Source organism: Raphanus sativus, chromosome 7, assembly GCF_000801105.2.
Source record: "Raphanus sativus cultivar WK10039 chromosome 7, ASM80110v3, whole genome shotgun sequence".
In the NCBI taxonomy this organism is placed as follows: domain Eukaryota; kingdom Viridiplantae; phylum Streptophyta; class Magnoliopsida; order Brassicales; family Brassicaceae; genus Raphanus; species Raphanus sativus.
In genome coordinates this window covers 12,667,931-12,685,918 of record NC_079517.1, presented here as the reverse complement: position 1 = coordinate 12,685,918, position 17,988 = coordinate 12,667,931, and the positions used below count along the sequence as shown (strand labels likewise).

Below are 17,988 nucleotides of genomic sequence, written 5' to 3'. Positions count from 1 at the left end.
CGCCTCTTGTGAAATATGCTGCATGATGCTTTAGAGAAATTATTTCCTTCATCTTGGTATTATAGAAGTATGCTCTGAGATTTACATAGTTATTTTTTGGCGTTTATGTATAATCTTGTGAAGTAAGCAAACACATTTGATCCATAAGACGCCTCTGTGGTATTTCAAGCCTTTGCATAAGGGAGGACCAATGAAGCAACTTAAGTCAAGAGCTTTCTTGGAGACTTGGAAGTTTCAGACAACGGAGATGTCCATTCTTGGTAGTTATGGAGGCTACCAGTGAAGTCGGTGAAGAGTCCGTCAACACCAATTTCATTGATCCAGTACTCGTATTCCTTATATGGATCTTGGCTGAAGTTAAAGTGTAAGAACTCGTTTTCATTCCTGTACGTGTATGGATGCACCTGCCAAGAACATGTTCAAGAAGTTAGTAACATGTTTCAACAGACTCTTTTAATCTCAAGGGAAGTTATGAAATTAACAGACCTGTAGATTATGTGCATGAGCTCTTTTGACCAAATCTGTTGGGGCTTGCGTGTAATTGTTGCTTACTGGAACAACTGTGTCCTTCCAAGGTCCGATCCCGACGACATATTGCTTGATGTAATTGAAATACACGTCTGATGTGATCTCCGCATAAGTCTAGAATTTGCAGGAAAGATTGATCAATCACTTAAGCAAAAATAAAAGACTAAGAACTTTCAGAAGCAGAGGATGGACCTGGTTAGTGTCTTCTGTTAGCACGGTAACGTCGTCTGTCAGGTTTGATATGTAGACAAGTGAAGATGGGGCAAATGACTGAATAAACAATGGTTTCTTCAGCCATTTCTTGGACAAATATGAGCCTCCATATCCATACTTCTTAAGTGTCTCCACCACTTTATCCTCAAATCTCTTACCACCAGGCCACTTGACCTGCAAGTAATTAGAAGCAAAAAGAGATGTTTCCACGGAGATAAAAGCCAAAGAAAGTTAATCACATATCTGCCGTAAAAGTAGAAGTGAAGCTTGTGGGATTGTGACTCACATGCTGGTTCATTAGAACTGGATTCTTAATCTCAGGATATATACCGACAACTCTTGGAGCATCCCGAGCAATGGTAATGAACTCTTCAAATGTAATGATAGGATACTTTCCTGCAAAAAAACAAACAAGAGATCGAGAAGGCTTAGATGTGTCCTGCAACAGCTGAATCCAGGAAGCTAACCGTTGTACTGTTGGTCGCGGAAAGAGTATCTCTGCTTTGTCCTTAGTTTCTTTAGTTCTTTGAGTGTAAAATCAACTGTAAGCAAATCAAAGAGAGCCTGTTGGGATGCATCAACTCAGGTATGAAAAAAAAAAAAAAGAAGAATCATATGGGAACGTACAAGTGAAAAAGCCTGTCATGTTGGATCCTTGGACTTCATAAGTCCTATTACGATCAGCAAACTCCTTGTGGCTGGCAACATTGGTTGTGTTTTGAAGGGTGAAATCATGGAAACAGATAAGCACACCATCTTTGGTTGATAAGACATCTGTTTCTATGAAGTCTGCACCCTCTTCAATTGCTCTCTGAAAAAAAGACAATAAAATTGCTTATAAGCATATTCACTTCAACAAACAAACTAGAGACAGACATGTCAATGGTATACCAAGTATGCGGCAGCAGTTTCTTCAGGGATCTCTCCATTGGAACCTCTGTGTGCAATGTTATAAGGACGTGAAGTCTGAATGGGCAGCTTAGCGCCTTTGCCTCCTTTACCAGGGAGTGGGTATAATGTCCTTCCAGCACAGGCAGTAAGCAGAAAGAGCCATATCAATGGCAAACATCCTGTAAGATGAACAATAATCACTTTTGTTTTTTTTTATCAAACTCCCCTGTTATTCTTGATTCTCCTTTTTTTTTCTTTACCATTGTGTCAGCAGAAACAAAAAGCAGTGAAATAGGATAAGATATAAGCCAACCACAGAACCAATAGGATAAGATATAAGCCTAGTTTCTAACGACCCAAATTTTTTCTTCCTCTTTTCATTTTGCTACTCATTTTTATGGATGAACAGAGGAAATTCAAAGGAAATGATTGAGTTTTGCTAACTCCATCCACAAGCTAATGTAATAAAATCATACATTCAGATGGGAAAAATAGAACAATGAGAAACACATAATAACTTAAGCTTACTGACCCAGAAAAACAAATAAAAGAAGTTGAAGTTGAGAAGCTTACTTGTAAGAATCATGACAATCTCTTTAATCAATAGAATTTCTTGTCTGCCACCCAATTGGTTCCTATCCGTTTACTTTCAGTAGAAGAAGAAAGATTACGGGATCTATTTTTTTTTAATATATCTCACACCATTATGAGCTTTTTTTTTTCCACGAAACATTGACTTGCCTTATCATACAATTCAAAGTAAACGGTAGCAATCCATCCCTTTACTTACGTCGCATGACTTTTAAGTGCTTTCACTAAATGAAACTTCTGACTTTTCTAACAGAACCATGGTTTTACATTGAAATCACAGACACTTTGATTAGGAGTTTATTTCCATTTGCTTCCTTTTTTTTTCATAACTTACTTGCAATGGAAGGGAAGCTTTTTGTGGGTCAATACTTGATATTGGTGATATCATTGTTGGGGCAGCTGCATGGATACATAAGTTGTATTGAGAAAGAAATGGTGGCTTTGTTGGACCTCAAGAAATACACTATCGCAAGTAACGAATCCAACCAGTTTTTAACTGATTGGACTAATCTCACAAAGAGCGATTGCTGCCAGTGGGAGAAAGTTAAGTGCGATCGTGCTAGCGGGCGGGTTATCAGGCTTTCCATTGGTTGGGCGCACCACAGAGAGAGTTCTCTAAATCTTTCTTTGTTGCATCCCTTTGAAGAAATTCAAATTCTGGACTTATCCTGGTCAGGATTCAGTGGCTTGTTTGATGATGTGGAAGGTATACCATAATTTTTTTTATTTTTTTGTTGCATTAGAACTTGATCTTTTTACCCCCGTTAGTGTTCTGCTTCTCTAAAGAATCTAGGTGGACTATATCTTAGTTCATTGTAATTTATGAAACGTTAATACCTCATACTATCGAGATTTTCTTTGATGTTTGTGTCACATGCTGCATGTTGCATAGGACCGTCGTTCATTTTCCCTTTCCAAGTATATGGCGTGATATGTTATTGTTTGCAGGATATAAAAGCCTAAGGAGATTAAGATACTTAGAAATTCTGGATCTCTCTGTAAATGCATTCAACAACAGCATATTTCCATTTATTAATGCCGCTACATCACTTATAACTCTGCTACTTCCGTTGAACAATATGGAAGGCCTATTTCCTGCTAAAGGTATGTTACTTTTTCCATTTGTATCTAACACGGTTTATTTCTTTGATGATGTATCTTTCGCTGAAATTAGTGTTTAACTTTACCTATACCTCTTGAATTCAGTTTTCATCATTCTTATATTTGGTAAACTCTATTTCAGAATTCAAAGATTTGACTAATTTGGAACTACTGGACCTAAGTGAAAACAGATTTAACAGATCTATACCACTGGGAGGTACTTTTGCATACATGTTTCTATTCATTTTTAGGGTGGAAATTCCATTAAACGGGTGTTTAAAACATCATTAGACTATTATTTAAATGTGTTATTCATTTGTGCGGCTTTGTGGCAGATTTACCTGCTCTGATGAATCTGAAAGCTTTGGATCTACATGGTAACGAATTTTCTACATCAGTGGAACTGCAAGGCAAGTCTGCATAGATCTTCAACCTATGAATTAACTCTATTTATGAATGATGCGTACTGATCATGTGAAAATATTTGCATTCGATTACAATAGGTATTTGCGAACTGAAGAATTTGGAGGAGCTCAATCTCAGTCAAAACAAACTTGTAGGTCAGTTTCCTTTATGCTTGCCTAGCTTCAATGGACTTCGAGTTCTTGATCTCTCATCTAACCAACTAAATGAGAGGCTACCATCTGCTATCCGTAACCTTGAATCCCTCGAGTACATGTCGCTGTCTAATAACAGCTTCAAAGGCTCCTTCTCACTTGGTTTACTCGCCAACCTCTCGAAGCTTAGGGTGTTCAGACTTGATTCAAAAGGCAACTCGCTCCAAGTAAAGTCCGGAAGTGCCTGGAAGCCAAAATTTCAGCTGAATGTTATTGCACTACCATCATGCAACTTGAAGAAGGTTCCTCATTTTCTCCTACACCAGAAGGATTTGCGTCATGTTGATCTCTCTGACAATAATATTAGTGGAACTTTCCCTTATTGGCTATTAGTGAACAATACTAAACTAGAAAATTTGCATCTACAGAATAATTTCTTTACAGGCTTTCAGCTTCCTGAAATATCTCATCATAATCTGCATTGGTTGGATTTGTCTGTTAATAATCTCACTGGCTTGCTGCCTGAGAGCATTGGGTGGATACTTCCTAGTTTATCGTATATGAATATCTCGGAGAACGGTTTTGAAGGAAATCTGCCGTCTTCACTGGGCAACATGGGGAGTGTTGAATATATGGATCTATCTCGCAACAGTTTCCACGGGAAGTTACCTAGAGCTTTAGTAGAGGGTTGTTATTCCTTGGTAATCTTGAAGGTTTCATGCAACAAACTAAGTGGTGAGATTTTTCAAGAATCAGTTAGCTTTACTGGTATCTATGCGTTGTTTCTGGATAACAATCAGTTTACAGGAGAAATTGGACATGGTTTACGGAGGCTGATAAACCTGTTACTGCTTGACATTTCAAATAACAATCTAACCGGTGTTATTCCAAGCTGGATCGGCGAACTCCCAACGTTATTTTCGCTACTGCTTTCAAACAACTCATTGGAAGGTGAAATACCTATTTCTTTGGTCAGCATGTCCAGTATTAGGCTACTTGACCTCTCCTCAAACTCTTTATCTGGGTCCATACCTCCACACGTTACTTCTGGAACTTCAGTAGTGTTCTTGCTGAAAGACAATAATTTATCAGGGGTTATTCCAAATACTTTGCTGTTAAATGTTTCTCTACTTGATCTGAGAAACAACAGATTTTCAGGGAATATTCCAGAGTTTATCAGCAACCAAAGGGCTAGTTTTCTTCTTTTGCGTGGGAATAATTTAACAGGGCAGATTCCTAGCCAGTTATGTGCCCTAACAAGCATTCGCCTTCTGGATCTTGCTAACAATAGGTTGAGTGGTTCAATACCTTCATGTCTAAGCAATATATCATCTGATTTGAGAAAAGTGTATACGCCAGTTTATGATTTTGGCATTGATTCACAAGAATTGTCACAACTTTCTTATCTGGACAGGGACTCCATTTCCACACGAGATGTCGGTACATATTTCAAATCTCTGCTTATACTGGATCAGTTTACAACAGATGGATATGATGTTGGCACCCAAACAAAAATAGAATTTGCAACAAAAGGCAGATTTGACGCCTACATGGGTAGCAACCTAGGGTATTTGATTGGAATGGATCTCTCAGAAAATGAGCTAAGCGGTGAGATTCCAGCAGAGCTTGGTGGTCTTAAGGAGTTTCATGCTTTAAATCTTTCTCACAACAGTTTGTCAGGTGCTATACCAGAAAGCTTTTCAGGTCTGAAGAATATGGAAAGCCTTGATCTTTCTTACAACAGAGTACAAGGTCCGATCCCACCACAACTAGCAGAACTGAGCAGCCTAGCTGTCTTTAATGTATCATACAACAACTTATCAGGAGTTATTCCACTGGGAAGACAGTTTAACACCTTTGAGACTAAAAGCTACTTAGGCAATCCCCTTCTCTGTGGGAAACCAACCAACATAAGCTGCGAGAGCAACAACTTTCAAGAAGCAGATGATGAAGTGGAAGCGGATGAATCCACAATCGATACGGAATCGTTCTACTGGAGTCTTGTTGCAGCCTATGCGACCACACTCATTGGAATATTTGCATCTTTCTATTTCGATTCTCCTTGGAGCAGATTTTGGTTCTTCATCGTTGATGCCTTCATCTACAAAGTGAGGAGTTGGTTGTGGTAATGTTTATTAGTATCAAATGTTTTACCGTGCTAGTTCCTTCGTTTTTCCCCATTTATGGATGTTCTTCAGAAAACTGCTTTGTGTAACAACACCAGAACATAATGTGTGATCTTATGACTGATCTTATGTATTGTCTTTGTCTTTTTTTGAATGAATGTAATGCCTAAAACATGGATTGTCTTTGTCTTATTTTGCAGCTGGTTTGGTAATTAATTCACTACATATTTACGGAGATACATGGACTTTTGCATGAAACAATCTTCTCGAAGTAGAAAGAGTACACATACAAAAAAAAAATGAAAATAACTGTAAAGAAAATGTAAAGAGAATTTTTAAAGGCTGACTTGGCCACTTGGGGACTATGATAAATTATGGGTTTAAGGACTCAGAACTTCCATGGTAGGTTTTAAATCCCTCTTTGTATTTTGGTGATAGAAAAAATTGATTTGTCACTTGGCTTACACCATATATAGTGATAGTGGCCATGGTGATATATGTCATTCAAAAAAAAAACCTTTGTCATGCCATCGCCCATGACGGAGACTTAGTCCCGTAACCAATCCTAGAGAGCCACATCATCCGTGACCGCTGGGCTTCGACTCAAATCTAGTTAGGTTACGTTTCAACAAGAAAAAGTAAAATATTCATTTATTTTTTCAAAGGGTTTTCTTTTTTTTTGAACATTTTCAAAGGGTTTTGTTGAGGTGTCTTAATACCAAAGAAATGATTCAATGGGAAAAGAGACGTCTCTCGTTCAAACTTATCTGGTTACTAATAAATAAAACTATGAAATTTAACTTTTACTTGTATGATAGTGATCGCTCCACGCTATGAATGCCACATGATGTTTAGTGGTTTCCTTTACAGTCAGTTTTTACTTTTCTAAATATACAACTACTTTATTTACAGTCAATTTGGATTCTCTTTAATTTGCTCGTGTTATCAAATTTGTAATGGCAGGGAAGGTGTCTGTGGGAAAATACTTGACATGGGTTCTGTTACTACTGGGGCAGCTACATGGATACAAAAGCTGTGTTGAGAAAGAAAGAATAGCTTTGTTGGAGCTCAAGAAATACATAATCTCAATTACCGAAGAAGGGGAATCCAACTCTGTTCTCCCTACTTGGAACTACAACACAAAGAGCGATTGCTGCCACTGGGAGGGACTTAAGTGCAATCTTAAAAGCAAACGGGTGACAGATATTGCCTTTGGTACACTTAACCTCAAAGAGAGTTCTCTCCTGAATCTTTCTTTGCTGCATCCCTTTCAAGAAATTCGAAGTCTCAACTTGTCCAAGTCCAGATTCATAAACTTATCTGCTTACAAAGAGAATGAATTCAATGATGATGCATTCAACAAACTTGCTGGCTTGTTTGATGATGTTGAAGGTATACTAGGCTTTTCACCTAGTAGTTAGGTTTTAGCGTTCTGTCTTTTTTATTGGAACTTTGATTTTTTTTCCTTGAGTTGTTAGATATCCAATAGATAAGTTTGTTTGCAGGTTATAAAAGCCTTAGCAGATTAAGAAACCTGGAGATTCTGGATCTTTCTTCAAATAAATTCAACAACAGCATCATTCCTTTTCTTAGTGCTGCTACATCACTTACAACTTTGTTTCTCCGAAGCAACAACTTGGATGGCCCATCTCCTCTTAACGGTGTGTTTTTGTTCTCATTTGTAGCTAAGCATGATGTATCTCTTGATTATATACTTTCCGTTCAAACTACTCTATTTGATAATTATAATTGTTATAACTTTATGATCAATTCAGTCTAAATCATTGTTAGTTGGGCTCTGTTTCAGAACTCAAAGAATTGACAAACTTGAAACTGCTGGACCTAAGTGATAACAGATTCAATGACTCCATACCAGCACGAGGTATTCTATATGCTTGCCTTTCTTTTTAACGTTGGAAATTTAATAACGTAACGGTTTGTGTTTACATTTGTGTGGTAGAGCTCTCTACCCTGAGGAAGTTGGAAGCTCTGGATCTAAGTGATAATGAATTTTCTGGCTCAATGGAATTGCAAGGCAAGTTTGCTCAAATATTTTGATTTAAACATAAAAAGTTGTGGTTGTAATCACGTTTATGTAAGTTGACTTACCTTCTGCTTTTGATTAACAATAGGGATTTGTAAACTGAAGAATCTGCAAGAGCTTGATTTGAGTCGAAACAAACTGTCCGGTCAGTTTCCCTTATGTTTAACTAACTTAACTGGACTTCGAGTTCTTGATCTTTCATCGAACCAAATGACTGGGAAGGTACCATCTGCTCTTGGTAACCTTGAATCCCTTGAGTACTTATCGTTGTTTGACAACAACTTCGAAGGCTTCTTCTCAGCTGGTTCGCTCGCAAACCTCTCAGAGCTGAGGGTGCTTAAACTTGGTTCACTATCCAACTCACTTCAAGTCGAGTCTACAAGTTCTTGGAAGCCAAGATTTCAGTTGAATGTTATCGTACTACGATCGTGCAACTTGGAGAACGTTCCTTACTTCCTCCTACATCAGAAGGTTTTGCGTCAAGTTGATCTCTCTCACAATAAATTATCTGGAAATTTTCCTTCATGGCTAATGGAGAACAATACGGAACTCAAAGTTCTAACTCTACAGAATAACAACTTTACGAGCTTTCAGCTACCAAAGTCTGCTCATGATCTGCTCATGCTGGACGTGTCGGTGAATTGTTTCAGTCATCTGTTTCCTGAGAACATTGGGTTGGTACTTCCTCATTTAGCGTCTTTGAATATATCAAATAACATGTTCCAAGGAAATCTACCATCTTCTCTAGGTATCATGAAAAGTCTTCAGTTTTTGGATATTTCTCACAATAGTTTCCGCGGGAAGCTACAAAGAAGTTTTGTGGAGGGTTGTTATTCTATGAGAATCTTGAAGCTTTCACATAATAAACTAAGTGGGGAGATTTTACCAAGTTCAACAAACTTTACTAGTATATGGGAGCTGTCTATGGATAACAACTTGTTTACAGGAAATATCGTACACGGTTTGCGGAAACTGGAACACTTGTTACTGCTTGACATTTCAAACAACAATCTCACAGGTGTTATTCCGAGTTGGATTGGCGAGCTTTCATCTTTAAATGCAATACTTCTTTCGAACAACTTGCTGGAAGGTGAAATACCTGCGTCCTTGTTCAACGTATCCAATCTTCTGTTGTTGGACCTCTCTGCCAACATTTTATCCGGGGGCATACCTCCACACGTCAGTTCTGCAAATCCCGTGGCGTTATTCCTACAAGACAACAATTTATCAGGTTCTATTCCCGCCACGTTGCTAGTGAATGTCACTGTACTTGATCTCAGAAACAACAGATTGTCTGGAAACATTCCGGAGTTCGTCGACACCCAAAACATCAGTATTCTCCTTCTGCGGGGGAATAATTTAACAGGTCGTATTCCTCGTCAGCTGTGCGGTCTAAGAAACATCCATCTTATGGATCTAGCTATTAACAAACTGAATGGATCCATACCTTCGTGTCTTAGCAATACATCGTTTGGTTTGGGAAAAGAGGATATGTCATATGATTATGATTTCAAATGGGGCTACATGGGTAGTAATTTCAAGGATGCTTTTACTCTGGAACAAGATTCATCACCTTCCATGGAAAATGATGGTAGGCATTTCAAATCTCTTCTTGTGTTAGATCCTATTAACTGGTACTTCATGCATGACACCCAGACGAAAATTGAGTTTGCAACAAAACACCGATATGATGCCTACATGGGTGGAATCCTCAAATATATGTTTGGACTGGATCTCTCAGAAAATGAGCTGGTTGGTGAGATTCCAGTAGAGCTAGGAGGTCTTCTGGAACTTTATGCTCTCAATTTTTCTCACAACTATTTATCAGGTGTGATACCAACAAGCTTCTCTGGTTTGAAGAATGTTGAAAGCCTTGATCTTTCCTTTAACAGATTACAAGGCCGTATTCCAGAAGAACTAACAGAGCTAAGCAGCCTTGCGGTTTTCAAGGTCACTTACAACAACTTATCAGGAGCCATTCCACAGGGAAAACAGTTTAACACCTTTGATATAGAAAGCTACTTAGGTAATCCTCTTCTTTGTGGGGAACCAACTAAGATAAGTTGTGAGAGCAGTAACATCCAAGAACCAGATAATGAAGTGGAAGCTGATGAATCCACAATAGACATGGTCTCTTTCTATTGGAGTATTGTTGCAGCTTACGTGACGGTACTTCTTGGAATACTTGCATTTCTCTCTATTGATTCTCATTGGAGCAGAGCTTGGTTCTACATTGTTGATGTTTTCATCCACAAGGTGAGGAACTTGTTATGGTAACCTACTGTAGATGTTAAATCCTTTAATGTGGTAGTTCTTTTATTCGTCCCCATGTCTTTAACTAGAAACGTCAGAACTAAATTTATGGTTGGTTCCTCTGAACTGTTATTATCATTTTCGTTGGATAAATTAGTGCATCAAATATATCTTAAACTAGTTTGGTGGTGGTTCCTCTGAACTGTTATTGTATTTTTCTTTGAATAATATAATGCATGAAACAATCTAAACTTCATGTTTTACAATCTTATCTTATATAATAAATTTATATAATAAAGTTGAGTTTTTTTTCTTCTTGGGGGGTGGAAATGCCATGTGACATTCTCTTTTTAATAATTAAAATCTTTTTTCAACTGTATTTAATGTGTTTTGATGTTAATTATTATTAGGTATTAGTTTATTTTTGTTATTGAAAATTTACAATAATGTTTTAATTTTGGATTGAAAGTTTAATTTATTATAAATTTTATGTCTTGATTTTCTTTAGATTTCATAGATTTCATAACTCTTATGTTACATATTATTTTAAATACTTTTAAACTATTTCTTAATATTTTGTATGTCAAATAAAAATACAAAAATGGAAACTAAAGTTTAGTATTTTCAAAAAAAATTAAACATAAAATAGATACATATCTAAACTATTACTTTATGTTTGAAAACATTTAAAATATTAACTTTAATTTTTATATATTTATTTTCATAGCTAATATATTAGCTTATAATAAAACTAATTCATTTACTTAATTGTGGTTCATCCACGGTTGATCCAATGATCTAGGGTTCCGGTAAATAATCCGGTTCAGTGTCTGGGTCGGGTGTCAAAACATTGGTTATAGGATTTCTTTATATTTGATGTTGACGATGGAAAATGGAGCCTCTACGATTCTCCTTCTTTAACGCAATCGACGTAACCGTCATATAATCAATCTAGAAATTCCATTTATCCCACTCTAATAATGTTTAGTAATTGGTGATTATTCAAGTCCAAAAGACTAACATTTGGTCTATTGGTATTGGCACATAAACTCTATAGTATCTTCCCATGTTACACTATGCAAGAAAACTAATAACTTCCCTGATACAAGCTATCCGTGTTTACATTTTAAAAACCGTGAACATGATTAATATACTCTTAAAACTTAATTAAACAAAAAAAAGAATCATTACTTCCAATCTGAGAGAAATTTAAAAACGTTGCCTGGTTGCTAAAGTTATTTAAAATTGATGTAAACCACACATCACCCTCACCATTAATCCTTTGCACCACACTAACCATTTATTGTCAAAACCATTACTAAATGCAACAAGTCAGCAAGCGCGAATGTCACAGATAGTCAGAAGTTGTCTTCCTCATGATCGTTATAGATGTTAATATCTCATTTACTAATTAACTAATAGATTTTTACTAGGAATATTTGGTGAAATTGTTCCATTCCGGTTAAAATAGAAGTTGTCCATTAAATAGAGGAGTTTAGAAACCATTTATAGTTTTTAGCTAAAAACATATTTAGATTCATATTAAGATTCATTGATATTTCTAAATAAGGGTGGACAAACAAGAATTTCGTTATAAACACACACAAAATCTTCTATTATAACAAAACTAATATAAAAAATAATTTTATGTTTTTTATTTTAAGATACATCTTTTTGAGAGATCTTGAAACTAAAGTAACACATACAACTCGCACTCTATATTTTAAAAGTTAACATAGTAATTTTAAAAATATATGTTAGATACTCACCAATTATTTTATTAAAAATTGACACTTTACCCTTATTTTTTATAAAATTTATAAAATTTGAAATGTATTCCATCTTTCTATTATTTGAACTAAATATATTAGTAAAAATTTTATAGTTCATATATAGTTATTTTAATAATTAATAATATAAGTATGTTATGTATATAAAACATCAACTTTGTTTTATGTTTAAATTTCAACTAAATTAATTTTGTTATGACTATCGGCTTTTTATTCTATTTTTATTAAATTGATTAGTAACAACCACTTATGTTATTCCACTTTGAACTAAATAACTTCAAACAAAGTCATGCACTACGGTCACTAACCACTATTAAAAATATTATTTTTAATATATTTTTATTTTCATATTTAACATATTTTATTTGTTAAAACCATATAATAATTCATAAATTTATGTACAAGTATAACATACGAACCCGGCGTGTAGCGCCGGAATATCACTAGTTGAAGAATAAATTTGCATAAGTTGCAAAATCTGTGGACCTCCCTGATATTATTGGCCATGTGCGTTCGCATCGATCATGTATCAATGGCTTAGATCATAGGATCTGAATATAGTGATTGCAGATTAAATCCCGATTAAATTTGTGTATACTAAAGCAAGAATCACATCATCAAATTCCATGTCCTGTTTGGCTTTTCTCAAGTCTGGTGATAGTTCATCGATGTTAAAACTTTTTAGTAGCCTGAGCATTTGGTTTTTCGGTATGGTTTCGGTTTATTTTGGAGGGTTTTTGGTTCTGATTAGTAATTTACTTTGCTTTTCAGTTCGGTTTTGATAAAAATGTTAGGAGCTGTCTAATATTCTTTAAATTTTCAATTCAATTTCCATTTTTGTTTGGCTCTGTTTTTGGATAAATTTTGATAATTCAGGTAAAAATGATCAGTTTTTTGGATTATATGTTTAAGATAATTCGGATAAATTTAAATATTTTACTAAAAAATAATTGGATATTTGGCTTTTTGGATAATATAGATAATTTAAAATAATTTAGATAAAAAAATATTCGGATAATTCGATTTTTTGGATAATTCGGTTTATAAGTAGTATTTGAAAAATATTTGTCAATTTAAAAAATAAATATGATTAATATTTTGAAGTATATAATCTATATTTTAGATATTTGGATACTAGTTTAGTTTTTGATCTAGTTCTAGTTTTTCGGTTCAAAAGAGTTATAAACCTTTTGATTATTTGTCGGTTGTGGGTTCAATTTTTTGGTCCGGTTCTGTTATGAACAAATGCAAATTAAATTTAAAGAAAATAATGATCAAAAGTTATTGAGACAAATTTCGTTTATGGTTTCTTTTTTATGGTTTATTATTCATGTGTGAATGAATAATTTTAAAACTCTTAGATCCTTATTGATAGGCATTTCAAAACTTTATTTTCCTTTTCCTATAGAAATTCATACTTGTCTAAAAAAAAAATTCTAAACGAAAAGGTAAGGGATTTAAGACACTCGAGATGCATCAGGTTTTGTTTGATCTTTGGTATTCGGTGTATGCACGCACATGTATAGGTTCGGTAATCATTTATTGATTAATTTCACTGTATTAAGTCTTGCAAAAAGCGTCCGGAAAGACATTTTCTTTAACAACAAAAAAAAATTCTAGCAACCTGCTATTTAGAAAAAGATCTATATCCTTGTCGTATTTGTTACGAGTGTTTTCTACAAAGACCTTGACTTGTCTTACTACACCATTCAAACTTTCAAAGTAAACGATAGCGATTACTCAGTTACGTATGTTTCATGACTTTAATGTCATTTCATCAACAGAGATTTTGACCTTTTCTACCTTTTCTTGTTGAATTTTTATAACCGTAGAGGTGTTTGCATTGAACCAACATTGGAGTTCATTTTCGTTTGCTTTTATTACCTTATTTGCAATGGAAGGAAAGCTTTTCTTAAAACAATACTTGATATGGGTGATGATACTACTGTTGGGGCAGCTACATGGATACAAAAGCTGTATTTTGAAAGAAAGGAACGCTTTGTTGGACCTCAAAAAATTCTTGATCTCAACTACTGAAGGAGGGCAATCCGAACCTGTTCTCCCTACTTGGACCAATGACACCACGAGCGATTGCTGTCAATGGGAGCGTGTTAAATGCAACTCTACAAGCGGGCGGATACTCGAGCTTTCAATTCGTGGACTAAACCTCAAAGAGAGTTCTCTCCTAAATCTTTCTTTGCTGCATCCCTTTGAAGAAGTTCAGAGTCTAGACTTATCAGAGTCCAAATTTGGTGGTTTCTTTGATGGTGCGGAAGTTTATAAAAGCCTCAGTAGATTAAGAAACCTTGAGATTCTTGATCTCTCGTCAAATAAATTCAACAGCAGCATCTTTGCTTTTCTTAATGCTGCTACATCACTTACGACTCTGCTTCTTCAGGGAAACAACATGAATAGCCCTTTTCCTGCTAAAGGTGTGTGTTTTTAATTTGTAACTAGCATGGCTTATTTCTTGCTCGTGTATCTTTCTTAGAATGTCTCTAGTTATAAGCTACTTTGTTTTAAATCATTCTTATGTTTGCTGGAACCCCTTTAAGAACTTATAGATGTGAAATATTGGATATAAGACCTGAGTATAATTCTTTTTTAACTGCTGCATATAACATTTTTTATTTGGTTTGAATCATGATTGCGAAAACCATGTACGTTAATAAAGGCGTTTACCTTTGTGTGGCTTTTTCTTGTCGCAGAGCTTTCCCCTTTGGTGAAGCTGAAATTTTTGGATTTAAGTGGTAATGGATTTTCTGGCTCAATGGAATTGCAAGGTAAGTCTGTTCATATCTTTAACTTTTCCATTCAAGTTGGGGGTGAAATTCACCTTTGATTGTGTGAATTAAGGTCTTGCATTTGATTACTGTAGGCATTTGCAAACTGAAAAATCTGCAAGAGCTCGATCTCAGTCAAAACAATCTTGTAGGTGAATTTCCCTTATGTTTAACTGTCTTGACTGGACTTAGAGTTCTTGATCTCTCATCGAATCAAATGACTGGGAAGCTACCATCTTCTCTCGCTAACCTTGAATCCCTTGAGTACTTTTCGTTGTTCGATAACAACTTTGAAGGCTTCTTCTCCCTCGAGTCACTGGCCAACCTCTCAATGCTTAAGGTGTTTGGAGTTAATTCAAGATCCAACTCATTCCAAGTGGTTTCAGAAGGTTCTTGGAAGCCAAAATTTCAGTTGAACGCCATTGCACTATGGTCTTGCAACTTGGAGAAGCTTCCTCATTTTCTCCTACACCAAAAGGATTTGCGCCTTGTTGATCTCTCCGACAACAATATATCTGGACAGTTCCCATCCTGGCTGTTGGCAACTCGACGTGTTGCTTCTCAGGGATAACTATTTGACAAGCTTCCAGCTGCCAAAATCAGAACATAATCTGCTGTTCCTTGATCTCTCGGTTAATAAATTCGACCATCTATTACCTGAGAATATTGGGTGGATACTTCCTCGTCTACTGTCTCTTAATATCTCAGATAACGGTTTTCAAGGAAGCCTGCCATCTTCTCTGGGTAACATGAAGAGTATTAATAATCTTGATATATCTCACAACAGTTTTGGCGGGAAGCTACCAAGAAGTTTCGTAGAGGGTTGTTATTCCTTGTCAATCCTGAAGCTTTCACATAACAAACTAAGTGGAGAGGTGTTTCCAGAATCAACAAACTTCACTCGTGTATCTCAGCTGTCTATGGATAACAATCAGTTCACGGGAACAATTGGACAAGGTTTGAGGAGACTGAGATCGTTGTATATGCTTGACGTTTCATACAACAATCTCACAGGTGTTATTCCAAGCTGGTTGGGAATAAACCAGTTCCTAGGCGCATTACAGCTCTCTAACAATATGTTGGAAGGTGAAATACCTACTTCCTTGTTCAACATATTCAGCCTCCGGCTGTTGGATCTCTCCGCAAACCGTTTATCTGGAGGCTTACCTCGAGAACTCAGTTTCAGGACTCCGGTGGTGTTATACCTGCAAGACAACAACTTATCAGGGCCTATTCCAGACACGTTGCTATCTGTAGATTTGTATACCGTAATTGTGTTATCTCATTAGAAAGCCAATGGCTAAGTATTTATACAACCTGAGAATCGATGTGATCTCAATATTAACAAGAAGATTCACCCTTATCTTAACGACATATACAGACTTATCAACATATGAGTAGTTATCTTAACATATATCCCCAATACTCCCCCTCAAGTTGGAGCGTGTGGATTAACAACACCCAACTTGGACATAATAGTCTGAAACGGTACGCGCCCGAGAGCCTTTGTCAAAATGTCTGCAACTTGAGAAGCGGAAGTGATGTGCTGAGTGACGATCAGACCAGCTTTGACAGCATCTCGAACTGAATGACAGTCACGTTCCAGGTGCTTCGTGCGTTCGTGGAAAACAGGATTGGCTGCTATATGAATGGCAGCTTTACTGTCACAAAAGAAACGCGTCGGCTCATGCTGTTCTACACCAAGTTCTTTGAGTAGACGTCGTATCCATTTAGTCTCTTTCAAAGCCACCGCCATCGAACGATATTAGGCTGACGACATGGCAACCGTGTCTTGCTTCTTTGTTTTCCACGCAATAGGAGAACCACCAAGCATAACTACACAAGCACTCAAGGAACGACGAGACAATGGACACCCACTCCAATCTGCATCGCAATAGACTGTAAGTGTGAGGTCATTTCTTGATGATAGAAGAATTCCTTGCCCTGGAGATCCTTTCAAATATCGAACTACTCTGAGTGCAGCAGACCAGTGTTCCTCTGTCGGCGCTTGCATGAACTGGGAGAGTAAATGAACAGAATAACATAGCTCAGGACGTGTATTCAGTAGATAGATCAAACGACCCAACAGACGACGATATTTGGTTGGATCAGTGAGTAGTGGAGCCTCAGACTTAGCGAGATTGTGGCCTTGCTCGATAGGAGTTGACACTGGTTTGGAACCAAGGTAACCCGTGTCTGCAACAATATCAAGCGTGTACTTGCGTTGCGACAAGAAAATACCTTCAGGACCTCTGCTAACTTCGATCCCAAGAAAGTATTTTAACTTGCCCAAGTCTTTCATGGCAAAGCACTTGCACAAGTACTCCTTGAAACTTTGTAACATACGAGCATTGTTGCCACAGATGAGCAGGTCATCGACATAAACAAGGACTCTAAGCTCCACACCACTGCGTTCATAAGAGAAGAGTGAGTAATCTTCATAAGACTGGATGAAACCGAATCGTATTAAGGCATCAGAAAGCTTCTTGAACCAACATCTGGGAGCCTGTTTCAAACCATACAAGGACTTGCGCAGTTTACATACTTTGTTAGGATGAGAATGTCTGAAACCCGGAGGCAATTTCATGTATACTTCTTCTTCTAGATCACCATGAAGAAAGGCATTCTGAACATCCATTTGATAGACTTCCCATTGTTTTGCTGCAACAAGTCTTAATAAAGATCGAACTGTTGTCATCTTAACAACTGGTGCAAAAGTTTCTTTATAATCCTCCCCTTCAATCTGACTTTTGCCATTAACAACTAACCGAGCTTTATACCTCTCGATTGTACCATCCGCGTTGTACTGGATTTTAAAAATCCAGAGACAGCCAATTGCTTCTTTCCCAGATGGTAAGTCTGTGATATCCCAAGTTCCACTGTCCTCAAGAGCTACGACTTCTTTGCCAACTGCCTTGCGCCACACTTCTAGTTGCATAGCATCTTTGAAGTTCTTTGGTTCAGTGGAATTTGTGATAGCTGTCAAAAACGCACGATGGTTCGTAGAAAACTGCTCGTCAGAAATGTAATCAGACAGAGGGTACAAGCAGTTACCTGAGACCGAAGACGAAGACTCTAATGTGGAGGAGGAAGAGACGAAATAGTGTGTAT

The 17,988-nt window shown here is 36.6% G+C and overlaps 5 protein-coding genes across 5 annotated transcripts; 4 read left to right on the top strand and 1 right to left on the bottom strand.

Annotated features, from left to right (window-relative positions):
- Positions 1-6: 6 nt before the first annotated feature.
- On the bottom strand, positions 7-2,364 carry LOC130497588 (glycerophosphodiester phosphodiesterase GDPD5-like). Its single transcript, XM_056990511.1, has 8 exons — positions 2,206-2,364; positions 1,633-1,811; positions 1,369-1,552; positions 1,209-1,283; positions 1,028-1,137; positions 721-915; positions 487-642; positions 7-404 (listed from the first exon to the last, which is right to left on the bottom strand). Exons 1-8 carry the CDS (start codon positions 2,216-2,218, stop codon positions 201-203), a joined length of 1,116 nt encoding a protein of 371 aa, XP_056846491.1. The 5' UTR covers positions 2,219-2,364; the 3' UTR covers positions 7-200.
- Positions 2,365-2,489: 125 nt separating this feature from the next.
- LOC108814242 (receptor-like protein 15) lies at positions 2,490-6,246 on the top strand. The gene is made up of 5 exons (XM_018586776.2): positions 2,490-2,929; positions 3,172-3,327; positions 3,467-3,541; positions 3,660-3,734; positions 3,828-6,246. The coding sequence occupies exons 1-5, from the start codon at positions 2,563-2,565 to the stop codon at positions 6,008-6,010; spliced, it is 2,856 nt and encodes a 951-aa protein (XP_018442278.2). The 5' UTR covers positions 2,490-2,562; the 3' UTR covers positions 6,011-6,246.
- A 678-nt stretch (positions 6,247-6,924) lies between these two features.
- On the top strand, positions 6,925-10,616 carry LOC130497693 (receptor-like protein 15). The gene is made up of 5 exons (XM_056990707.1): positions 6,925-7,399; positions 7,513-7,668; positions 7,815-7,889; positions 7,968-8,042; positions 8,140-10,616. The coding sequence occupies exons 1-5, from the start codon at positions 6,964-6,966 to the stop codon at positions 10,326-10,328; spliced, it is 2,931 nt and encodes a 976-aa protein (XP_056846687.1). The 5' UTR covers positions 6,925-6,963; the 3' UTR covers positions 10,329-10,616.
- Positions 10,617-13,911: 3,295 nt separating this feature from the next.
- Positions 13,912-16,271, top strand: LOC108817079 (receptor-like protein 15). Its single transcript, XM_018589681.2, has 3 exons — positions 13,912-14,526; positions 14,803-14,877; positions 14,973-16,271. Exons 1-3 carry the CDS (start codon positions 13,989-13,991, stop codon positions 15,446-15,448), a joined length of 1,089 nt encoding a protein of 362 aa, XP_018445183.1. The 5' UTR covers positions 13,912-13,988; the 3' UTR covers positions 15,449-16,271.
- LOC108815422 (putative receptor-like protein 16) lies at positions 15,627-16,166 on the top strand. The gene has a single exon (XM_018588030.1). It carries the CDS (start codon positions 15,627-15,629, stop codon positions 16,164-16,166), a length of 540 nt encoding a protein of 179 aa, XP_018443532.1.
- Positions 16,272-17,988: the final 1,717 nt, after the last annotated feature.

Bases quoted from the DNA above. Each gene is read 5' to 3' on its own strand.
- LOC130497588 (XM_056990511.1), bottom strand. The intron at 1,284-1,368 runs GTACGTTCCCAT...ATTTGCTTACAG, and splicing joins CATGACAGGCTTTTTCACTT to TTGATTTTACACTCAAAGAA. The intron at 643-720 runs GTCCATCCTCTG...TGCAAATTCTAG, and splicing joins TAACAGAAGACACTAACCAG to ACTTATGCGGAGATCACATC.
- LOC108814242 (XM_018586776.2), top strand. From the start codon at position 2,563: ATGGAAGGGAAGCTTTTTGTGGGTCAATACTTGATATTGGTGATATCA. The intron at 3,328-3,466 runs GTATGTTACTTT...ACTCTATTTCAG, and splicing joins AGGCCTATTTCCTGCTAAAG to AATTCAAAGATTTGACTAAT. The intron at 3,735-3,827 runs GCAAGTCTGCAT...CGATTACAATAG, and splicing joins TACATCAGTGGAACTGCAAG to GTATTTGCGAACTGAAGAAT.
- LOC130497693 (XM_056990707.1), top strand. From the start codon at position 6,964: ATGGCAGGGAAGGTGTCTGTGGGAAAATACTTGACATGGGTTCTGTTA. The intron at 7,400-7,512 runs GTATACTAGGCT...GTTTGTTTGCAG, and splicing joins CTTGTTTGATGATGTTGAAG to GTTATAAAAGCCTTAGCAGA. The intron at 7,890-7,967 runs GTATTCTATATG...TTTGTGTGGTAG, and splicing joins TGACTCCATACCAGCACGAG to AGCTCTCTACCCTGAGGAAG.
- LOC108817079 (XM_018589681.2), top strand. From the start codon at position 13,989: ATGGAAGGAAAGCTTTTCTTAAAACAATACTTGATATGGGTGATGATA. The intron at 14,527-14,802 runs GTGTGTGTTTTT...TTCTTGTCGCAG, and splicing joins TAGCCCTTTTCCTGCTAAAG to AGCTTTCCCCTTTGGTGAAG. The intron at 14,878-14,972 runs GTAAGTCTGTTC...TGATTACTGTAG, and splicing joins TGGCTCAATGGAATTGCAAG to GCATTTGCAAACTGAAAAAT.
- LOC108815422 (XM_018588030.1), top strand. From the start codon at position 15,627: ATGAAGAGTATTAATAATCTTGATATATCTCACAACAGTTTTGGCGGG.